Source organism: Hemicordylus capensis, chromosome 1 (assembly GCF_027244095.1).
Source record: "Hemicordylus capensis ecotype Gifberg chromosome 1, rHemCap1.1.pri, whole genome shotgun sequence".
Lineage (NCBI taxonomy): Eukaryota > Metazoa > Chordata > Lepidosauria > Squamata > Cordylidae > Hemicordylus > Hemicordylus capensis.
Window position 1 is genome coordinate 245,920,804 of NC_069657.1, and position 23,853 is coordinate 245,944,656.

The window sequence follows — 23,853 nt, forward strand, 5'->3', positions numbered from 1 at the left end:
GCAGGAGGACAGAAGTTATGCAGCCTTGGATTAGGGACTAGTTCTTATGAAAGTGCTGTTTGAATTGGACCTCTTCACATTGCAGGTATGATATTAGGAAAAGGGGCATTACCCCTTTGCCCTGCCATGGCCCTGATCCAGATTGCTACTCCCCAGAGGATTTCTGTTTACCCCTGGAGGTGGGGGGGGGGGGAGAGCTCTCACTAGCATTCTCTGAAGAATGCATTGGGCTGTACATGATGCTCTTTAGCATACAAGGAGTAATGATAAAGCGTGCCGTCAAGTTGATTTTGACTCCTGGTGCCCACAGAGCCCTGTGGTTTTCTTTGGTAGAATACAGGAGGGGGGTTACCATTGTCTCCTCCTGCACAGTATGAGATGATGCCTTTCAGCATCTTCCTATGTTGCTGCTGCCTGATATAGTACCAGTGAGGATTTGAACCGGCAACTTCTGCTTGTTAGTCAAGAATTTCCTTGCTGCGCCACTTAAAGTGTACTGTATGGTAAAATATACAGTAGACAGAAATATAATTAAACACTAAATTACTAATAAAAACACTTGCTTTTGTTACTTTGGACTGTCTTGTCAACATTTATTGAATTGCATCCAATATATTGAGTAGTTTATATGCCAAATGGAACATTTGATTCCACCTGTTATTTTCTTTTTGTCAATACTGATTGGTAAGTGGACATTCACACATATATTCAGTGGTGGTTTTTGGCCTAGCCACCCTACCTGGTTTTGTCTGTGTGAAAAGCTTTTATCACTTGTATTTATAATAAATTGTTTATATTAAGAAGATCCATAACTAACTTTTAGAGGGGTTCCAGTCACGGTTTTTGCTATCCATGTTGGCAGGCTTAATCTGAATGGCTGAGAGTTCTGGTGTTTGTAGATGACATTTTTTAAAATTTCAGATCAAGAAGTTGTTCACATGCGCAGCCAAGCCTGCTCTTGAACCCATGGGAGTTGACCTGCTGCTGGTGTGGTGGCGGTGGTGGCAAACCCACCTTAGAGGGTATCTTAAAGGAGGTTCAGGGAGCAAGTGGTATAGTGGTTAGAGTGCTGGACTAGGACCGGGGACACCCGAGTTCAAATCCCCATTCAGCCATGGTACTTGCTGGGTGACTCTGGGCCAGTCACTTCTCTCTCAGCCTAACCTACTTCACAGGGTTGTTGTGAAAGAGAAACTCAACTATGTAGTACACCACTCTGGGCTCCTTGGAGGAAGAGCGGGATATAAATATAAATATAATAATAATAATAATAAGTACTCCCTTAGCCCCATTTTTAAAATTGTCTGCAGTGCCAGCTGCTTTTAGCTGGTGCTGTAGCAGTGATGGGTGCCTGCCCATTGCTGCGGGGATCCCCACAATGCACCACACACTTGCACGGTGCATTATGGGATTTCTGAGGGCCGGGACAATGCATTCAGGCTCTTGACCCCTCCATGCTGCGGGGAGCTGTGGAGGATTGTTGTGCCATGCAATAGTCATCTGTAGGGAAGGTAAGCAGTCCTCCCCTGCCCCCCACCCTTCGGCCCTTCTCACGATTGTGAGACCGGTCTCCAAGATTTAAATTTCAGAGACTAGGACAACTAAAAGTAATTTCCTAAGGTTTTAAAACATCTTCTATTATGCTGGTATAACAACTCATTAGAACGCTGATTTGCATCGCTCAGAAAACAGATGAGTTGCAGGAGACAAAACCAGATAAAACCAGAACCTCTTGATGTGATTCTATTTCATCATTGGATAACTGATCATGTAAACATTTCAGGCTTCTTGTTTCTAGTGTTTGAAATTCTCTGTAATCAAAATTAGCCCATGATAACTTGCACAACCTTTGCAGTTGTTATCAGGATACTTTCTTTTTGGCGTGCAGATAAGCACGTTTTGATTAGAGGCTTAGCATCTTAGCTCAATTGAATTCTCATCACCATTGTATTGTTTTGTAAGTGTATTTGTAGAAATACACTTCACTTTGGACAGCTACGTAAGTGGCTCAGGGTTATGCTTCCCTTTCGTTTCTACAGAATTTTTTTTTCTGAGCTCCATACCAATGAGAATATATTGTGTCAGCTGTCTTTCATACAATATGTACCTGAACATGATGCTGATAGCTGGTAGCAGCCCATGTTTCAGGTCGTTCCACATTAGATATTCTTTACATAACAATTCCTTATTTCAAGAGGTCAAATGTCCCTCATTTTGCCCTTGACAAACAGTCAAGAGTGTTCCTAACCTCAGCCACAGAACATCATCACCTTGCATGCAACAATCCCCACCAATAAACCCATTGACTTGGTTCATGTGCAATAGCCAAACATGGAGAGATATTGTGTCTAAGCCTTGGGTACTCCCTCCTCCTCCTCCTCCTCCTCCTCCTCCGCCGCACTCCATTTTCCTCCCTCACTTTGTTTGCAGAAGCTATAGCATGCTGATGTGTCTGAACCTTGTCTGCAAATCAGAACTTGAGATCATAGTTTAAATATGGTTTTCAGTTCCAGTTTACAGGTAAGCTACGACTTTCACAAATAAGGAAATGAGGGAGGGAAACAAAGTGCACAGGGAAGCAAGAAGAACATGTGTCTGAGACTCAGGCACAAGTGGCCAAGCCTTGATTTGCTGTTACAGGTGCACCAAGACACACTGAGGGGTATGTTACCCACAGAAGCATCCCAAAGCTGTTCGCTCCCCTCCCCTCCTGGGGCTTACATGCCATGGTGGAATGCCGTTGTATTTGTGCAGTTAAAACAAACACACACGCTCCCCAAAGGAGCAACCAGTGGTTCACAGTGTGGGTGATGTTGTATCTTCCAAATGCAAGGTGTTCTAGAGCACACTTGCACAGTTGCTGAAATTCCACGAGGGAGTTAATGTGCGCTAATGCAAGTTGTATTTGGAAGATGCAGCACCCCCCACCCCCAGTAGTGTGTAAAATACCCCTGGAATGCTGTTACGGTATGTGAGCCACTGATCCTGGGAAAAGGAACAATTTACATACAGAAAACACAGGAGGAATATCACAGGAACACATAAGAGCAATGAAGAACAAGTTGTAGTTGGGTGTAACCAGTTCTGTTACTTGAACAATTTGAACCCCATCAATTCATCCTATTATGGGATCAGTTCAAACATGTGTACACTTTTTGATTTGAAGGTATACTTGCCCATTTGTTATGGTATGGAATGAAATGATGGGTGCAAGTTGCATACTACCTATATTAAAAAATACATCAATTCTTGCTTTAGAATGAACACCAGTGGGTAAAGTCAATTCAAATGTGCAGAATAGCATGTACTAACTTTTGAATCATATGATCATTGTTTTAATGTGAACTTTTTCATTAACATGCTTTGTTTAATTTAGCATTTATATTGTGTTGTACTCTTCATGTTGGGTTATTTTGTTTGGTTTGTCATTCTGGTTTAGAGTACTCTTCTTGTGCAATTCTAGAACTGTACAGCTTCAGATTGGTGGTGGTTCCCTGCATGTGGAAAGCTAACATACCAAGGGAAGACATTTTTTATCTGGGCTTTCTCCCTAACATGCTTATTGCTCTGTGAAGAGAAGTGTGTGTATATGTGTGTGTGTGTGGGGGGATTCAAGCTTGAAGCTGCTGACTACAGCTTGAGCTATCAAGCTGAAGTAGTACCACCCCCTTGTTCCATGATGCTCCATTTGGCTTTAGCTTTTTTTATCACCTTTCTCATATCCCTCAGTCATTCTCTTAGTGGTCTCTGTTTGGCCTCACAATTTAGAAAATCCTGATGTAAGTGAACAGATCCACTATTTCATGGACTGTCAGGCGTTTTCTCTAGTTGATTTCTTATTTTTGGCTTCTTGCCTTATTTCACCAAGCTTTCAAGATCATAAAATTCTGGTAGCTCAAAATTACTTTAGATTTATTTTCAGGGGTCAGGGTTACCTTTCGTATTTGTCAGTGTTGAAGTGTGACTTGCTGCTTTTGAGAAAGTAACAAACATAATAGTATGTAGAGTATGATCCGAGGTGAATTCTAAATCAGCCTTAATGTTCAACAAAAGTATCCAGGATACATATTTTTGAGGGGGGGAAAGAGAACATATAGCCGTCTGGGCTGCTTGAACAGATATATAGAAATACCAGTTGTAGAATTTTGGAAAGAAAGAAAGATACAACCCTCTCTGTATGCTTTTTGAATGTTAATAGCATGGAGCTCTCTCTCTCTCTCATATCCCTGCTACAGTAAACTCTGTATTTTTAAACCTATGTTTACAGATCTCTTGATTGATTCATAGACCTAGGATAAAAGATGTATTTAGACATAAACACCACAGCTCTAAAAGCAAGATGTATCTGTTTCCATTGACAGAATTTGCTGAAGTTCTAGGCATACTTATTTAGCAGGGCTACTGCTCAAATTTTGTTAAGGAAATGGTTGGATATTAGATTAGACCTGCATAACTGGCAAAGCCACACACAGCCTGCCAGACATGTATGATGACTGCCCAGTACCTTGAGTCTGATAAGCTTCTTTCTTTCTTTTCCCCAGAGACTATGAAAACAAGTGCGTTCTCAAGCACATGGTTAAAGCACATGGGCTTGAGGTCTGTAGTAGGGCTTCTGGGTCCTAGATGGTGCAAGTTTGTAAAAAATAGTCTGATAGCTTAGAAACTCTGTGAATGGATTCTGATGCCTGCTGACCACTATTCCTACTCTGCCCCCTTTTATGTCAGTGGTTCCTGTGTAGGAACAGGATTCAGGGGACTGCGTGCCTGTGTCCCTCCAGGCAACTAAACGGAGGCATGAAAATAAGGCTTCTTAATCAACATGTTAGAAAATGTAAATAATCTTGAAAAGTGAGGAGGACAGTCTTTTATACCCTTTAGATCTTAATTTATTTATTTTTTAGATTTCTCAGAGATGTATCGTATTATGAGTGTTAGAAATGTTTTGCTCTGAGGATATGTAGCATTCCTGTAAAGGTTAAACTAATAAAAATGATTTGGCCACATTCCTTAAGCATGGCTAGAACAGGTAGCCCGTTGTTTTAAGGTACACTTGAATTTCTGGATCAGATCATTATAGTGCAGCAGAAAGGTTTGCTCAAGGTGTGTTACTGTATGCAGACATTCCATATTTCTTCTAGACGAGATCATCTAGCTGAAAATGTCTGATCATGCAGACGATTAAAACATGACCTTCAAATCTTGCGTATTCATATGTAAATTGTACTGTGTTTGCTGTAAATGCTATATAAGACTTAGAATCCTGGAAGATGAAGATGCTTCAGTAATTGATAAGACTCAGGTATGTGAACGGCTATACTCAGCAGAAAGAGGGGGGTGGGAGAGAAAGCAAAAAGCAGCACCTTTTAAAACATTTTGGGGATGGCGAGAGACTTAGAGATCGAGATGCTGTTGCATTTTGTCAGACTCCCAAAAGCTACCACCTTGATTCAGCTGTTTTTTAGCTTCTGAATAAATGACAAAATGTAACTGCCATTCAGCCCTGTTTGTTCAGTACATCTTGGGAGCTCTGCAAATGGTGTTTGCATTTTACTTCTGTAAATCACACTTTGTTAAAAAACAACAACCCAGCAACCCTCTTGTGTTGAATAACTACTGTGTCTGTTGTTAAGGAGCTAGTGCATTCATTATGTATTCTGGTTTTACCCATCATATATTGTTTTAGGCTATTTCATAACTGATGAGTGCCTAGGCTGTATTAGCATTCTAATATTGGTCCTCTCCTCCTGTCTTGTCTAAACCATTCTAGACTGAGGCTCACACATTTTTAAGTTGTTTTGTGGAAGGAGGTGGAGGCAAATTGTTGAGACTTGCTTTTTAGATGTTTATGGAAACTGAATGGTTAGAGAAAACCTTTATCAAGAATGCAAGCATTGAATAACATTGAAATGTCTTTCTTTTAAAAAGGGAAGAACAACATTTTTGTTCAGAATTGGAATATTCAGTTTCCAGTGTAAACATAAACATAGAAAACTCCTCTCTCTCTCTCTCTCTCTCTCTCTCTCTCTCTCTCTCTCTCTCTCTCTCTCTCACACACACACACACACACACACACACACACACACACACACACATAGATTTATTTAAACAATTGATCAGATTATGTTTCTAGAATTCACTAAACATATAAATGTTTTAAATAGGAGAATATGTTCTCTGTTTTGTATATCTTCATGGAAACTTAACCATTCTCATTATGTGAAAACTTAATTAGATTTTTTGATTAAATCTTTTTAATGTATCATAACACTGACATTTTAATAACAAAAATATTTATTGTAATAATTCATGCTTCAGGTTTTGCAGTTAAATTATTTGATTTTTTAAAAATGTGATGGTTTGATTAGGTCAGTCAGTTTAGCTTGAAATATTTGTTTGCTTGGGTCTGAAAATGAAGCTCAGCTTTTGGTCCAGTAATCCACTCTTTAAGGATGAAGTAAGCTATCATTTTTATCACTCTTCTGACTGAACTTTTACTAATAAAATGTCTGTAAACATACTTTCTTGTCGTGAGTTTTTAGTTTTTTCTAAAGACTTTTGGTTTATAGTTAGATGGGAAAAAGTGACAGGAGTGATGTGAAATTAAATGACATGTGAAGTAATACAAAAGTAGAGTATGCATCTTAAACTCACATACTGGGTGTGGATTGGAAAGGCAGTGAAATTAAGTGAATGTCCTTTATGCTTAAAAAAAAATCCTTTAGGGAAAAAGAGAAGAGTTCTACTAATGTATACTAGTTTACGCTGCCTGAATAAACAGTCACTGTTTTAGGACCTTGTCATTTTAGATAAGTTCATTGTTATGTTCACTACACTTCTCACTCAATTAAGTGGCTTCAAAAGGATATTTGAGTTGAATTTTAGTATTGCTTATTGCAAATCTTTGTGAAGTTCTATTTGACCGGAGTAGCACTGATTATTTTGAGGAATAAACACAGCGCAAACCTGTACTACCTTTATGTATTACAAGGCTGTTTTTGTACTTGTATTGTACATCACTGACCCTAACTCTCTATTTATTCCTCAAATGCTCCACAGTGCTGCACTGTGAAACTCCTTTGATATCTTAGAAAAACAGCATTCCAGTTGTGTTCTGACTTATTCCTCTACATCATGAAAATCAGTTCAGTAACTTAAAGAGAAGGAAGGACCACTATATAACAATTATGGTTTTCTGAAGTGTATTTATGTGCAATTTCATAGGTGATCAAGATACACAGAATGCTTCACTTTTTGCTTCTGAATTATGTAGATACTGAAAATTTCTAACCCTTTGAGATTACAACGCAAACCTGATCAGCTCAGTTCCTAGTATTTATGTGTTCTATCCTTTCATTTAAATATATTCCTGTGACTTCTGGACATTTTCTTTACGGGCAAGAAAGTGTGATAAGCTAACAGTTAAAATAACAAAGGTCAATGCAGCATACTCTTTGTTCCCATTCTAATACATGACTGCTTTTAAAGATGTATCTGCAGCATTCTCAACAAAAGAATCTCAGCAAGGTGGCACAACCCTTTGCAAAGACTGACATTTACTTAAAAAAATAAATGAAGTACAGTTTAAAAATCTGTGCACTCAGTGGTACTCCCCCCCCCCGGTTTGTCTTTGGAAACAGTAGCAAGCTCTCCCCCCACCCCATGCCCCGTTAAGGCTCTCTGAGTGCCTACAAGCGCTTAGCGTGCCTAAAGGAGCTTTCTGAGTTACAGCCAAGGTCTAAGGCTATACTTAGTGTTAATCTGCACAGAAAAACACAAAAAGTATTGCAACAGTTAGTTATAGCCTTTATGTGAAACACTAGAACAGGATTACGATCTCAGTATTTAAGACCAGGGCAAAGTCTGAAGGCACATGGGGTAGAAACTTTGCTGAAGCTAAGCAGGGCTGCCTGCTTAGTGCCTGTCTGGGGGACCTCCTGGGAACCCTGCATACGCTGCCTTGAATATTGTTGAAGAAAAAGCAGGATATAAATGTTCTAGAACAAAGCATTTTATTTGTTTTAACTCTGTTACTAGGTTTATAGCTGCAAAAATAAATACAGAATGTTTTGTTAAAGACATGTCTACTCTGCCTCAATACAGAAGCACACAAGGCAGCTTACAAAGCAATAACAGCCCCCCCCACTAAAAAGTAGTGCACACATGTAGTCCATGTAATTTGCTTTAAGAGTAGAAAGTTACTGTTCATGCTAATCTTTATTGTTTTAAAAAATTGCTTTCTTTAGTTTTTCAAAAAAGGTTAAACACATTATCTTTAAAACAGCTTTGACGATAATGTGCTTAACCTTTTTGGACAATTAAATATTCATATGGAAAGACACTTGTACAGTGACCTTAAATTGCTTTCCTTAGAAATAAGAACCACTGATTTCATTAAACGTGCTTCGAAGTAAGTGGCTTACATGCCATTCCTAAACGGGCTCACTTCCAAACAATGCATTTCAGACTGGGATGTCAAGCAACAATCCTAAATCCATGAGTGGGAAAGGTAAGTCCCACTGAACTTCCATGGAGGGAGGGGTGTGTGTGTGTGTGTGTGTGTTTGTTTGCAGCCCATATCTATCAAAAATGCTCAGCAACAAATTCCATTGTATTGAATTTCTGCCAAAATGTCTCTGCCTCAGGGTTTTTAGCTCTAATATGTTAAAATGTAAAGCTTTTGTTAATTCCAAGAGTGCCTGACTTTAATGGATGTATCACTACTTTAAAACCAGACAGTAGAGGAAATAATGGTTTTAATCTCTACTTTAATCATAAGAGTTTGTGTGTGTGTTTTGTGTTTTTTGTTGTTTTTGAGTGATAGAAAGTATTCTGGACATAGACTGCTGAAAAATACAGGAAAACTGATATAAATAACCCCCCCCCCAGCAACTTTATTCAGGAAGTGCAGTGTGTTGTTTATTTTAGTGTAGGCAGCTATTACTCTGTGTTGCAACTGAGTTCTCTTCTGTTGAAAGATGGTGCAGACTTACACAGAAGTTACACAGAACACTTCATCCTATGTAATTAAAGATTAGCTAATTCTCAGTTTTAGGGAGAGTCAGTGTGGATACATATGAAACTGTTTCATATTTATTTTCTGATACAGAGGTGAAATTGGAAAACTCTTTTGTGTTATGCTTTAGAAATGGCATTTAATCTATCTTCGTGCATAGTTGCACAGATTAGAATTTATGATTTAAAAATTTCAGTTATTCTTTCAGAACAGACAAATACTTAGAAGTCAGTACAACATTTCTCTCTTTCCTCCCTCCCACCTTTCCCATTTCTCCAAATCCCCTGGGCAAGTTTGTAATGAAATAGAAAACTTAGAACTACATGTTGAAGCTCAGGGCAGTAATCTGACTGCTGTCAAGTAGAGAAAACTATCTCTTTCTGCCCCTCTTTCTGCAGGAAACAGATGCATGGATAATGGATAGTCTCCCCCCGCCCCACCCTGGAAGTGTTAAACAGCTTTATGATACAGTAACTAGTGTGTAAAAAGTCACTTTGATGCTCATCTTTAAAATGTTATTCTTAATGGCTTGTGTGGTGTGTGTGTGTGTGTGTGTTTTAACATAATGGCTGAGATCCAGCAGCACAGCATTATGTGTGTGCGAGACCAATAAGCTTAAGTGCACCATACTTTTTACTAAATTGTAGTATTTCTTATAAAGAGTTTGTTTATGCAAGTAGATGCCATTAACATAAAAACAAAAACATCTGAGGAGTAAACAACAAGCCCTAGCCTTGTGAGTAGCTTCAGGTGGAGGGACACCACTGAAACAGAAACTTGGGGCTGCAGTCCTGCACACTGATTGGCTGTGCCTCTACTTTAGCAGGATTTAAGCAACTTAATATCAACCTAATGTTATACTTTTGTCAAGAGTATAATTCAGTTGTAACTTCTCCATTGGTAACAGTCGCCTTGTTGGCAGAGGCAGTCTCTCTTGAATATACTGCTGTGATGGACAAAAGCTTGTGGTCAAATTGTAAACCTAACAAACTTTGCAAAAGCAGTTCTCTTGAACAAAATGCATTTCTTAATTTGTTGTTGACCAACAATCCAACTGTATATTTGTTTACTTGAAGCCAAAAAAGGCCTCACTTTGTCCAGTGGAAGCTTCAAGTCAGTTTTCAAGGGAGTGGACCTTGAGTAATACATTTTTGGGGCCAAATTGAGTGTGTGTGTGTGTGTGTGTCTGTCTGTCTGTCTGTCTGTCGGTTGTTTCTCTTGAGAAAAATTGAGACATACACTTAAAATATAAGCAAATGCTTGGCAGTTCTTTAAACTGTGCTGGGAATGTTTGATTCCTATAATGTGTTAAGCAGTGAGCTTAAAATGTGTTAGGATTTACCATTTTAAACTTTCTCACTGTTTTTATGCTCTAGGGCAAACTAAATAGGTCAGTTTATTATAATGTTGTATTGTGATATTTTAAGTTTATTGTATTGTAATCTTGAAGGAGGCTTCTGAATCTGTTCTGTCATCTGTAATGCTCAAAAGTATGTTTTTTATGGATACCTATAGCAAGAGTATTACTTGTGTGCTTCTACCTCTAGTAGTTTGACAGAGAAACTTGCAAAGGGAGGGACTGTTAGATGCTGAGTGCCTATGCAAGTTGGACCTGAACAGGCTGTTTTTCTCTTGTGTTATTTCTTCTAGTATATTTTTGTTGTTGCCATCTGGTAGGCAAAATGTTGCTCATGTGGACATTTGAAAATTGTATGTTTACCTATTTATTCATTTTACATGAACTGAAGCCATGAAGATTCTAAAATAAAATTGAGCTTTGAAAATATATAAAGCCAATTCTGTTTAAGAAAGAAAACTAAGTGTTCTATGAAATGCATTTTTAGGCCATTATTAGACCACCTCTGAAGAAATCTCATATATGTGAGAATGTTCAGCATTGCTGTACCATATTAAAGTGGGGGTGGTAGAATCTTAATATTTCTGGTAGGCTCGTTAATATAGCCTACCAGGTTTGACATTTGTCCAGTTTAAGGAATTTGAGGTGTTACCCCTACTTTGACTTCAGTTTTCAAGTATGCACTGGTGCATCATTAATCATAGGAAATGCAAAAATAAATAATATAGTTCCCTTGGATTTTTCATGTGAATACTTACCTTTTCCTTTTTTTTTTTTGTATATACAGTTGAGGTATTTTGGTAACCCCTAACCTTTTACTTCAACAAGGAGGTACAGTATAAAAATATTACCACAGTCTTCATAGGAGCAGCTCTCTCTTAAGAAAACCTCTAGATGAATATTTATTGGAAAAAAGCAAAAGTTTCAATACAGACTGACTAAGCTCAGCCTCATTTCTATATTTTAGACCACCAGTATATAAAATTAAAAGCACATGGAATTTGAATCACTAGAAAAGGTTTGTAATTGATTAGTGCTGTATGAAAGTATTGAAGTCGAGTACGTTTTGATTTGTGAATGGTTCTATTCAATAAAGATTAATCCTGTATGCTTGATAAAAATCTTACTCTCTCCAATGAATTAGGTTTTTTCACTTTCTCAACTGTCAAATATTTTGGTGTTCTTTTAACTAACTGGAACATTTCTCTTTTGAGTGAATTTCCCTCAGATTGGGGAATACTTGAGCAGTAAGGGAAATATTGATATCTATTGCCAAGTAAATAAACCAATTCATTTTGTTGTCCGTATAGCTTATAAATGTGAAAGGCATGACATACAAACACTATTGCAGGAAGGGATGGCCATGGATTGCGACTGGGAATCTGTTCCTCCTTCACTTCCTCTCTGGTGTTTGGCCTGTCTCCTTTATTTTATGGTATGCAGATCTAGAAGTTGAAATTGCTTCTTTCCCCTAAGTTTCATAACACTTTTGGATTTCAGAATTTTAGAGCAGGTATATTTTTGCCTAAATTGCTTGAATTTTGCCCTCTCTTTTGTACTCCTTACTCCGCTGTTCTCCAATTGACTCCAGTAGAAATACCCTGAAGTAAATAACATGGATTGTACTCATTGGTAATACATATTATATGTTTTCAGGGAATATGCATAATATTGAGGGCACCATGATATATGTTCCCTTTTTTGATTAACTAGAGAAATTAAAGTAAGCGTAATTCATAAAGTATGCCAATTCTTAAAATGTTGCATACAGTTTCAGCAGTTTCAATAAAAACTGTGGGGGATGTACAATATGAACATTGAATAATAATGAGGTCTCCTCATCCCATATATATTCTTCACTTATATATGTGCTGCAAGATCAGGTGTAAATTGTGGGTATAGTCCAGTGGGAAGTTCTTCACCACAAGCCCCACTGAAATGAATGAGAGCTGCATAAGAACACTGCTGCTCCATTCATTTAAATGAAGTTCCCAGTGGATTGTGCTTGAAACGTATTGTGAATTTTACTTCAAATTTAATATATATTTATGATTGCTGCTACATGTACAATAAATAAACCAGTTTAACTTGAAACAATGTAAATCAAGGCCTAAACATTGATATAGGTGTGGTAATTATACAGATTATTACAAGAAATGGAGCACAGTTATTGGCAAATTCAGACCCTCTTTCTCCCCCCGCCCCCAGCAAATGTACAAGGATATACTTCTTATGGTTAGTGAAACTTCCATCAGATTTAAATTCTGGTAAATCAGATGTTTCCTCTCTCTCCAATATCAGCCTTTGTTCGTTTCCTAATTGGTAGTTGATATTTTGATGTCTGATGAGGGAAACTTCTGATTTATTAGTGCTCCAGTAGGATAGATTACTGAACTTGGTGACTAATACAGGACCAATGCCAATCATATTCCCAGTGATATGAATTCGACTACTTCATTAACGCATATCAGCTGAAAGTGACTAAAGACTGCTGACCTATACTTCTCTGTTGGAAGACAGCAATGAAACAGAAACAAACAGACTAGTTTAAGTATTACTACTGCCAAATCATCAAGAGGAATTAATAATTTTCCACTGAAAAATTCATTATAGCTTATAATGAATGTGTCATGTGTCTCTAAGGACACATTCACTTGGTTGGCTTTATTTAAATGTGGTACATTTGGAAAGATGCTTTGCCCATATCCCACGACTTTTCAGGTAGCTTAAAGAATGACCCAAAGTAGATGAATTAAGTAGTCAGCATTACATGTTATGATAAGTTTAGCCAACTATATTTCTTATAATCTCTTTTTGGATGTAAAAGCAAAAGAAAGTCCCTATACATGTAAACTGTATTTCCTGTTGTAAACAGTGGGATAATGTGGTCTGGCTACGCTTATGCTGTGCTTCATTAAGGCAGAAGTTTTGTAGGAAAAATATAAATCTACCTGCCATTTTAAAAAGCCTCAGGATTTTTGTGTTCACATTTTAGCATACTGCCTAATTACAGTGCAACTTAGTGTGACTAACTTGCAGAAGGTAGGTTTGAGGCGTAGTGCTATGTAATTCATCAGATGTCTCAGTATATCAGAAATTAAATAAGTCCCTCTGTTTCATGGGTACAATTGCTTCATGTCTAATTGTGCTGTTAGATTTGCAGTGGACTCATTTGCTTAAACAAGAGCCAGCTGAAACGTGTGAAGTAGGAGGGGTAAAGTGATCTCCAACCTTCAACTAGATACAATACAAGCTCAATGTAGGTACATACACTGAAAGCATTTCAAGCATCAATCGGGTTTTTTTTTTTCTTGGAAGGAAAAGAAAACCCATTAGCTTTTACAGCACCAACATAGTTTTGAACCAAGATGGACAGCATTAAGAAAATATTGTAAGTGTTTGCCTTTTTTTGTTCTTTATATACTGTTAATATTCACATGCTTTTAGCAGAGACTTCTGTAGTGTTTCAGATGCGGGAATAACCATTGCTCTCTGACCACTGGTTAACAAACAGCCTTTGGGTTTAGAAGCAAGCTTTTTACCACATCTTTAGAAGCAAAATTCTAACTGTATTGCAAACTCCATAGAGGTCAGAGAAGCCATTCACTGTATTGTATTCATGAACTCTAAAACAAAAATTGGGAATCTTTTTATTTCATGTGGTATTAATATATGTACTGACATAATTTCAAAAACTGATCTTAGACAGGAAAGATCAAAGAGCTGCTAGAGGTACTGCTTTACAACTCAGAAGCTCTCGTTATGGATGGATATTCAAATAGGTGGAGTGTATCTGCAGAGCTAACTTCTAATCTTATATTTTAATTGTCTGTTTTGAGAGGTATTTTATACATAACTTCTTTAAACATGTTACTACAATTTTTGAATCATTCTGATCTGCATCTTTGTTCTGTTTGCTACTTCCTAGTTTTGATGCCAAAAGCCTTTTGGCTTATGTGTGTTTACCTAGAATTGCATCGTCTGGATCCTGTCAGTTTTGGTACATTATAAAGAACTTTTTTTTAAAGTGGAAAGAACATACACAAATGCACAGGATCTTGGGCTCTATATACACATTTGCAAAGCTCGTGATTCTAAGCATACCTGGAAATACGCTTCAGTTTTGGCTTATGTGTGTTTACCTAGAATTGCATTGTTTGGATCCTGTCAGTTTGGGTGCATTATAAAGAACTTTTTTTTTAAGTGGAAAGAACATACACAAATGCACAGGATCTTGGGCTCTATATACACATTTGCAAAGCTCATGATTCTAAGCATACCTGGAAATACGCTTCAGTTGAAATCTGAAAAATTTACTTCCACTTAAAGGTGTTAGGATCAGGATGCTAATTGGTGTGTGTTAATAAAAAAATTGCATGGGGTGTGTGGATAGGTGTTCTCAATTTTCATCATATATTGGGAAATATTTAAATCAGTCCTGTTTGCAAGTGGAATTCTGAAGCGGCTGGCATGTTCTTTCAGGTCCTTTTTATATGGTGTGCTCAATATGATGGTCAGCATATTCAGTCTAAATTTTGAATCTGCTGACTTCACAACTGTGCTTTTCCCAAGTATATATTTCACACTCACAAAGAGAATTGCAGAAGATGAGCACACCTGCTGCACAAGCAGTAGAGGGGACAGTAAAGCGATCTAACATTAGCTGAGCTTTCCGGTATAAAAAGGAATGGCTATGGTAACTTGTATATTCATTACATTCAGACATCTTCTTTAAGAGGGGGAAAATGGAAAAGGCAGAACATAAATGGCAAGCAGCTTGTGACAATCAGCAATATTTCATAGTATTTGGAAGCATGAACACTTACCCCAGAAGAAGTTTTGCTGACAAGGTGTCACTGAGCTGAATAGACTGTTCGATGCCATAGCTCTCCCCTCGGTCACACAGTGTGTGGATGGATCTTCTGGTGCAAAGACTGCTTGGAGCCTTATACTGAAATCACAAACCATAGCCAAGCTTTGTTTTAGTTTTACAGCATGCCCGGAGTGCATAGATTCTATATTTGTGTTTTTTCTTCTCTGTCAAAAAAAATAAAATAAAAATCAAGTGCTGGTAATTTAAAAAGCAAGGAAACAAAACAAAACAAACAAAAAGAAAATGAGCAAATATTTGAAGGACCTACTATTACTGAATAGGCTGTGGTTTGAGATCACTTACTGACTCTGCTGGTCTCGGTGGCTGCTGGTGACCTGTTGAGATTAACCATTTAAAAACCAGAGGCTTCTTGCTGTGTCCTTCTGGAGAAAGTTTGCACCGCACTTGTGGTTCTGTGGTTGTTTGTGAGGCGAATGAAGCATTCACACAATCCAAAAAAGCAAAAGCTTTTAAAACTCCTTTTTTTTTGCAAGCACTGTTACTGGAGAGACAGAATCATGTGGTTTGTGACATCATAGTAGTCAAGTAAAGTGGGACTGCCCAACACTGTGACTTTTCCTTTCCTCCTCCCCCCTTTTTAAAAAGTTTGACAAAAGGCCCGTGGTAAGGCCCTTCCTGGCATCCAGAAGGATATAGCTTTTTAATTTTTGTGACTCATGAGGATTTGGAGAGAGTACAAAATGCTCAAAGAGTCTAAACTCCTGTGCAGTTAAAGCATATGGGCAGCAGAACTTCATTTATACTCTCCCAGTTTTCCTGCCTCTCCCCCCCCACCCCCCGACCTTCTCTGCTTCCTTATTGTGTCTGTGGAGAAATATACCAGAATTGGCACAAATGTCTGTGTGAAATTCTGAACAACAGTGATGATTTACAATAATTTACATCTTTGGATTGTATCACGATCTTGGGGTCTGCTTCATATTTGCCGGGTAGCTGGATTCCTTCTGTTTTTCTTTTTCTTCTTGTCTTCCTCTGCTTGTGAATCTGTAACTCATTGTAAGAAACTCTACCTTGCCTCAGGTTCTACTAGCAGACTGCTTACCAGAGCTGTGTGTTTTGGGCTGTACAGTAATTGGCTGTCACTGAAGTGTTAGTCTGGGGATTCCTTTGCAAACCTTAAATCATGTCTGTCTAGGTTACGTGCTCCCAAAGCTAGTTGGCAGCTTTATGTAATGAACATTAAGTACAATTATATGTCAGTATTCCCCCTCCCCCGCCTTGTTTCATAAAGAACTGTCATCTGCATATTGTGACTTATGCATTTTAAAATGGAGACAGCAAGGATGCAATATAGGGGATATTTGATATTGGCTGTGATAGTTCATGCTGAATGGTTATATACTTAATGTATTGGAGAAGAAAAAACTGCTTAAAAAGATTTCATCATTCAATGGGAATGATTCTTTGAAAGTGAAACAATCAAATCTCATGCATATGCATCATGTGGGCACTTAATGGCATGAACACTGATATGACATCTTGAAATGTATCAAAATATGATTATCTATCAGAAGCTTGAACTATGGTTGTACACAGCGGGTTAAAATGAAGGTGGTGTTGTGTCTATAATTTAGGCTCTGAAATAAATTGCAATGTACTGTGCAGACCAAAGAATAATGTGCACAGACATTGTGTGTTAGCGTTTTTGATTTGCTCATTTGTGTTTAGAACTAAATTGGAAACATCATTGACAAAAGTCTGATCCCTGGCCTTTCAGCCCTGTGTGTGTGTGTGTGTGTGTGTGTGTGTGTGTGTGTGTGTGTGGTAAAATGGTTGTAGGGTACAGGTATTGGTACTTCATAACTTCCATGGCATTCTTGGGGAACTAGGCTAATTGCTAGCAAAATACTGAGCTCTTCCTAAATGTGTTATAGAATTTGCAGATAGAATTTCTAATTGCATTTGGATGTTCTCCTTGCTCCCACATAGAAGAATGACTAGAAATGGCGCGAGCATGACATCTGGAGAGGTTTGTGTCTTCCGGAGAAGCACAGTAAAGTGGGGATGATGACGACAATGATGGATAAAGAGGAGGGTGCAAAATTGGAACAGCTTGGAGAAAAAAGATCTATGTTTAATCTGTTCTGGAACATAATTCTTTGTGTCTTTTTAGAATAAGAGATGTTGTCCTGAACATTCTCAAGTTGTCTGTCTCTGCTCAGTGTTACCTCCTGCCACGCCTTACTTAAGACTGTCATCAGATTTCTAAACTGACATGTGTAAAGAATTCCTTGTAGGGTCAAATTAATTGAATGGTGACACAGATATATGCCAAATAATAAAAACAAACACATTATCCCAATTAGTTCTTTCATACAGATAATGTACATACATTAGACATTATTCAATTTTTATATAGCAAGTTTAGATGTTTACTTTTTATGGCTTGATTCTGTGTACAGTTACTTGAGTTAGTCCTACTGCGTTCAATGAATGTTACTCCCAAGTCAGTATGTATAGGACTTCAATCTTAGTAAGCAGATTTTATCTGGGAATATACTTTCCTTAATTGGACTTCATTTCTTGTAAAGTACTTCTAATCTTAGGAAGAGGATGCTGGTATTTTTAATTTAAGTTGGTAATTTATATAAAACAGCCATAACATTCAGTGAGAGACGAAGCTATATCTTGATTTGTTATTGAAATCTACAATTCTCGTAGCCTCTTGATTTTGTAGTTTTAGATAGCTTGCCTAATATTGATTGAGGTTTTTTTTGTATTAATGCCACTATTTACATAGCTTTAGTAAATTTTGTAGTATTTCCTTTTCTGTATTTTACCTAATGCTATGACTTTGAAATTTACTGCACAATTTCCCATATTGATGATATCAATCTATTTAGCTGACTTGCACTGTGGAAGATGAGGTTTATTTGAATGTAATAAAAATGCATCTCCTTGTGCACTGTATAACTGCATTTAAAATCACGTTATTTATATTGTGCATTTATTTATGCTTAATTCTAATAGTATCACTTATGGGGAAAATATTTGGGACGTAAGGAAACATGATGTTTGCTTAAGTATCGGTGGTGCTTTGGTATTTGTCTCATCAAAACTTCTTTGCATTTTTTGGAAAGGAAAAGGAAGAGAACTTGTGCACAAACATTTGGTTTTAAATTGTATATCATGCAGTTGGCTCTGTTTCAAAAGTAAGAACTTTAGAAAGGTAAATATGTTCACTTCCAAGGAAGTAATACTACACTTCAAATTTTTTGTCAAAATTATTTGTCTCCTCAAATTCTTTATAACAATTTCTTAACAAAACAATGAAGCTAACATTAAGATTTACTATTACCCTAAGGACTGATGACATTCCTATCCAGAAATTTCTGATGTGGTTTGATATCAGCCACTGCATGGCTGGACCTTTTGGTTATATTTCTTTATTTGCCCCAAAGCAAATGTTTTGTGAACTGAATTGATAAACAGGTAGCTCTTGGCATGGACAGGGAAAAGAATTTGGGGCTAATGGTCATGCCATGTCATGTCACTTCCAGCAGATAATGGAGAAGATCTTTCACCACCTGATATTAAAAGCAAGTAATGATACTTTTAATCGGAGCAATTGAGCTTGCAATTTAGCTACAAAATCATAAACATGCTGATTTCAATCCTCCCCCCCCCGTTTACACCCAACTGAACCACAAAAGTTCACAATTTGTCTTGAAAACCTGTAATCTTTACTTCTTGTGTGGTGTTGAAATATTTGTATGTGTGTACATGAAACCGCATATACATAAAGAGCTGTATTTTTGAGAAAATGTATTTGTAGTGAAGGTTTTTTTAGCAGTAGATTTAAACTGTTGTCTATTTAAGAATGCCTTGTATTGATAGCATATTGATTATGCTGCCACAATAAATGACATTGATGCCATAACACAACTACAGGATGGCCCCTAACTTTTTAGCAACCTTGAGGCATTAGGTCTGATTCCACTTGTGTCAAATTTTGTGTTGTTTTCAAGGCATAAAGTATTGTGGCATGACTTCATTGTTTCACAAATTGGCCACAAGTCTCTCTCCTTTGTGTTCTAGCATTTTCAGCAAGTGATACATTTTCTTATAATTGTCTCCCCGTAATTTATTTAGTATACTACACTTAACATACAATATATAATTATGGGATTTTAGCATTTTGCTTCAACATGTTTCTGCCAGGACTTGAATTTCTAATTTGGAATAGATTAGATATTGCCAATGATCCTAGCTTGTCATAGAAAAATTCTGCTATTGCCAAAAGGCCAGGCAGCTAATTGGCGTACTTCATTATATTTAGCTACCTGAATTGGTGGCATAAGAGCTCTTTTTTTCTTGTTTCATTTTTTGGCCACATAGTGGACAAATGTTATCTTCAACAACTGATAGGGCCACTTTTCCGTGCTGTTTTTGAAATTTCCTTTATTTCCCCCCCTTCTTAGATGACTTAACAGTAAGAAGTTGATTTCAGAAGACTAATCAGTTTGTGAAATGTGTAGGTTTCCCCTAAACAAACATTTTTTGTGTGTAAGTAAATCTATAGATAGCTTTTGCTTTGATTATTTTCTTACTACTTGGTTTTCTTTAAAGAGATGTTTTTACCCTAGGAACTCACAATGACTTATGCTGGATTTTATGTTTTTACCCCTGCAACAGTTCCGTGAGGTTGGTTATGCAGAATTAGTGACTTGCCCAAAGTTATGCAGTGAGTTTCAGACTGATTAGGAATTTGAACCATTGTCTCTCTGGTCAACATACAAAACTCTTTCAATACCACCTCTTTGGCTTTCCCACTGCACTGTCTTAGCCATTTAATATTAAAGATAAGTGTCTGGCTAAAATGGGTATCTCTATAATAGAGATAAGATGTACCAAAGAATAATTCATTTGACTTCTTAAAGGGTTTTTTTTGGGGGGGGGAGGTAAAGAAAGGGTCTCCAACAGAGAGAAAAGGGAGAAATTGTCATCTTCCTATGTGTGTGGGGGGTAGGTGGGTAGCCGGGTAGCCATTTAGGAAGGCTGGAGATTTCTTTCCTTTGCTTTGTTTGGTTGAATTGTACATCTTTAAAAGTGTGGCTCAAGAAGGGAGAGGGCGAGAATGCCCTCAATAAGTTACATGCCAATAAGAAAGTGCAGATGTCCTCTAGCTTTTCACTGGGTCTATGAATGGCAGGGAGATTCTCTGGTACAATCCGGTGACGAGGTTCTAGAGAGAACCTCTGAGCTGCTTTGTCTTACTGGGTTGTGGATGGGAACTCTGACAATTGCTTTCTCAAAGTTTGGTTCCTCTAACTAGAGTTATGTAGGAGTTTAGTGAAGCTAGGAAGACGTTTCTGGCTGACATCCTGATTAAATTTACTCGAGGAAGTCCCATTGAAATTAAAAGCACAAGTGAGGCATGCCTAACTTATCCTTTTAATTTCAATAGGACTTCCTTGAGTAAATTTAGTCAGGATGTCCGCCTGTGTCTGTTTTGGCTGGAGTTTAAGTAGGATATTCTCTCCCACACTAGATCTTGATGAAAAGGAACCACCCTTCTTAATTTCCCAGCTACTAGAAAATTAGAAGCTGGGCTCCTGGGAACCTCAAGCACACTTCTTGCATACAGGGATTGTAGCCTTAATCTGCAATTGGTAGCTGGTTTAAAAAAAAAACCCCAAACCCTTGGTTTTAACAGCAGTTTAATATTGCATGAAAAGCTTTTGTATCCTAATAGTCAGACCTGGGAGATGTATCACAACTCATTGAGTTAGTTTGTAGCAAGCCATTATCTAGTTGGTCTTGGTTCTCTGTACAATGAGTATATTTAATGATATACTGAAAAGGATCTTGTGAGATGAAGAAGATTGTGTTGTAGAAATAAGCACGTGCTGTAGAAATAAGTGATAGTTTCAGTATTTTAAATTTGTTACTACCAATAAATTCATTTTTTCTGTGCTGTTTGTCTTTCAGAATGTGTAGAACAAATTAACATACCTTTTAATGTAATCCTACTGCAGACAGTTAGTCAGCCCAAACCATTATCTTTTTTGTTTTATTCTCCAGACTTGTTTTCCTTTTAGGGTGGGGAAAAAAAAGTCAACTTTGCACAAAATATGGGAAACTTGTCTCATATAACAGCTGAGGATGTGGCTAGGTTAAAGCAGGAAACTGCTACCCACAATGCAATGTTACATACACTACCACTTAATAAAATTTATTTCAAACATGCTACTGACAAAACCAAAGAAAAATAATATCCAAACTATGCTAGTTAGTACTCTAAATATATCTTGGGAAAAGTGAAAGCAATCCCTCTAGAGCCTTTTTGCGTGGTGTATAGACTACTGCCAATAATTAAAGTACAGGAGTATTCTCAGTAGTTGGTGGACTGAACTATTTTTAGATAATATATCCCTAGAAAATTAAGTCACAGGCTTTTAACACTGGTTAAACAGCTCTTTTTTACTTAGTTAGCAGGGCGAAGGATTTTGTATGTTTGTGTGACTACCCATATATTTGAAGGGGCTACATGAATTCAAATTTCATTGTGTTTAGATTAGGTATATTGGATTTATTTTCTTTTGCCATACCCAGACAATCCCTTTCCATCCCCTGTCTATAATAAGTTATTACTAAATATTTTAGCCAGTTCATGTTTTGACATGGAACATAATGTTTCGAGGAAACAGCACACACAAAATGTTCACATTTGTAAGCATCCCACAAATGAATATCTCTCTGTGTGTGTGTGTGTGTGTGTGAGAGAGAGAATAAATAAATAAATAAATAAATCCTATCTGTCTATAACTTGTCCCTCTATAATCCTGTCATCATCTGGTTCTACAAATCAGATGATCTTAGTAAGATAGCTAGTGCAAGGGGTGTCTTTAAAATGTCTATTAGGGATTCCTCTAAAACATTGGTTTTAGTGTGATCTCCATGTGCAAATATCCAGAGAGTCTCTCTCTCTCTCGAAATAGCACAGATCGGTGTGTGTGAGAACATGCATGTTAAGGGTGATTCCCTGATGGAAGAATTTTGAAGTGTTTCCTGTATGACTGAAGAAACCTTATCAAGAACAGCTGCTGCAGTGCTATGAATCCTATCCATGGACTCATGGTGGTCTGCTGAACAACGTTCTTCAACTTTGACAGGTGAGACAGAGACTCTCCAGTGCCACTGTTTTTGGATGACTCTAGCTGTGGTTGGAGAAAGTGCATCTTGCCAAAATATATGGGTGAGACCACACACAGCCTTTAAAATAGTCATTGTAAGCTTATTTTTAGGTAATATGGGTCTTGACAGTTCTTTAACTTGCATGCCATTTTCACTGCTGCTTATAGATTTTTTCATTTATTTTAGTAATTACAATTGCAGATTTCGATCTGCATTTGTAAAGTTACCTCACAGCATTTGCACTAGGGAAGAATACAAGCTAATTATTTTAAGGCCCCAATAAAGATTCAGGTTGAAATAATATAGCCGAATGTTCATGCTATCCATAGTTCTGTGCTGAGCTTTAAAGCTCAAGTCCTTACTACCAGAGGTGTAGTTAAGCAATAAACATTTGTTCCAAGCTTCACATTTATACTTGTTCCAGATGCTTCTGGCTTGTTAGGAATTATGTATGTTTCAGACATGAAATCTGTCCAATTGGATTAATAGAATCATTTAAAATATTCAAATGGTAGACAGTGAAGCATCAGCAAAAACAACTTTTGGAATTATTGGGCACAGTGTATTTTGTACTCGATATGTGGCACATATTTTGAGTCTCAACTTGATATGTTCCAAGCAGTGAGTGTTTGGGAGATACTCCGTAGGTTAAACGGAAGTTATATCTACATTTTTTTCAGAGGTGTGCAGTTGTGCTGAGGCATTCTTCAACCATGTTCATGGCAAGGATGCTTCGTGAAGGGTGTATTAATGTGCAATAATATGCTAGTGTTTTTTTTTTTTTAAGGACAATATTATGAAGACAATGAAGGTAATTCCCTTAAATATATGTATTTGTTGATAGTCATAATTCTTACTTGAACATCCTTACATCAGCATGAATAATTTCCTCACATAGAGTGGTCTGAACCTTCCACAAATGCCCAGAGGAACTTCATTAGCCTCACACGTAGGGAAAGTTATGGAAATAGGCAAAGGTAGCACACTGATTGTAGGGCGAGGGACTGAATTTTAGTGTTATGTTTCAGTTTTATACTTTGACAGTGAAGGTCACATTACCTGTCAATTTGGAAGGGGGCCTCCTTGAAGGTGTTAGATCTAGCAGAATAAGTAACTTAATGCATTGTGTCACTGTCCTATCATTATTATCAGCATTACCTCCCACCTTTCTGCTTCCAACTGAGTATACCCCAAACAGCTTACATTGAAAGATTAAAAATCGATTTAAAAACAGCAGCAAAGGAAATAGTTCTGTTGTTGAGGGGCACTTTTCTGGTAGACTGTTTTATGCAAGCTATTCTTGAGCACTCCTGATCCATCTCATTTTGCTTTGGGGTGAGTTCTCTCAGGTTGTTCTACCAGTAGTCTTCCAGTCAATTCTAAAAGAGGAGTTGGGTTCCTGTTCAACAACATGCTGTGAACAACCAATCCTCATCTTTATGATTTTCCACT

At 37.4% G+C, this 23,853-nt stretch overlaps 2 protein-coding genes across 15 annotated transcripts in view; one reads left to right on the forward strand and one right to left on the reverse strand.

The window, feature by feature from the left end:
* Positions 1-15,669, reverse strand: part of RUNX2 (RUNX family transcription factor 2) — a 366,905-nt gene extending 351,236 nt beyond the window's left edge. For 6 of the 7 annotated variants that reach the window (XM_053284100.1, XM_053284103.1, XM_053284101.1 and 3 more), the window contains exons 1-2: positions 15,547-15,669; positions 15,197-15,321 (exon numbers count right to left, since the gene is read on the reverse strand). In XM_053284100.1, the coding sequence (XP_053140075.1) occupies positions 15,197-15,254 (58 nt within the window). In that variant the 5' untranslated portion in view covers positions 15,255-15,321; positions 15,547-15,669. Of the gene's footprint in view, positions 1-15,196; positions 15,322-15,546 lie in introns of those variants that run through there. The other variant, XM_053284099.1, reaches the window with a different exon arrangement.
* SUPT3H (SPT3 homolog, SAGA and STAGA complex component) overlaps positions 1-23,853 on the forward strand; it is a 376,915-nt gene that overhangs the window by 37,717 nt on the left and 315,345 nt on the right. The window contains exon 3 of one of the 8 annotated variants that reach the window (XM_053284113.1): positions 13,689-13,761. The exons of the other annotated variants lie outside the window; for them this stretch is intronic. Coding sequence (XP_053140088.1) covers positions 13,739-13,761 — 23 coding nt within the window. The 5' untranslated portion in view covers positions 13,689-13,738. The remainder of the gene's footprint in view (positions 1-13,688; positions 13,762-23,853) is intronic. 8 annotated transcript variants of the gene reach the window in all.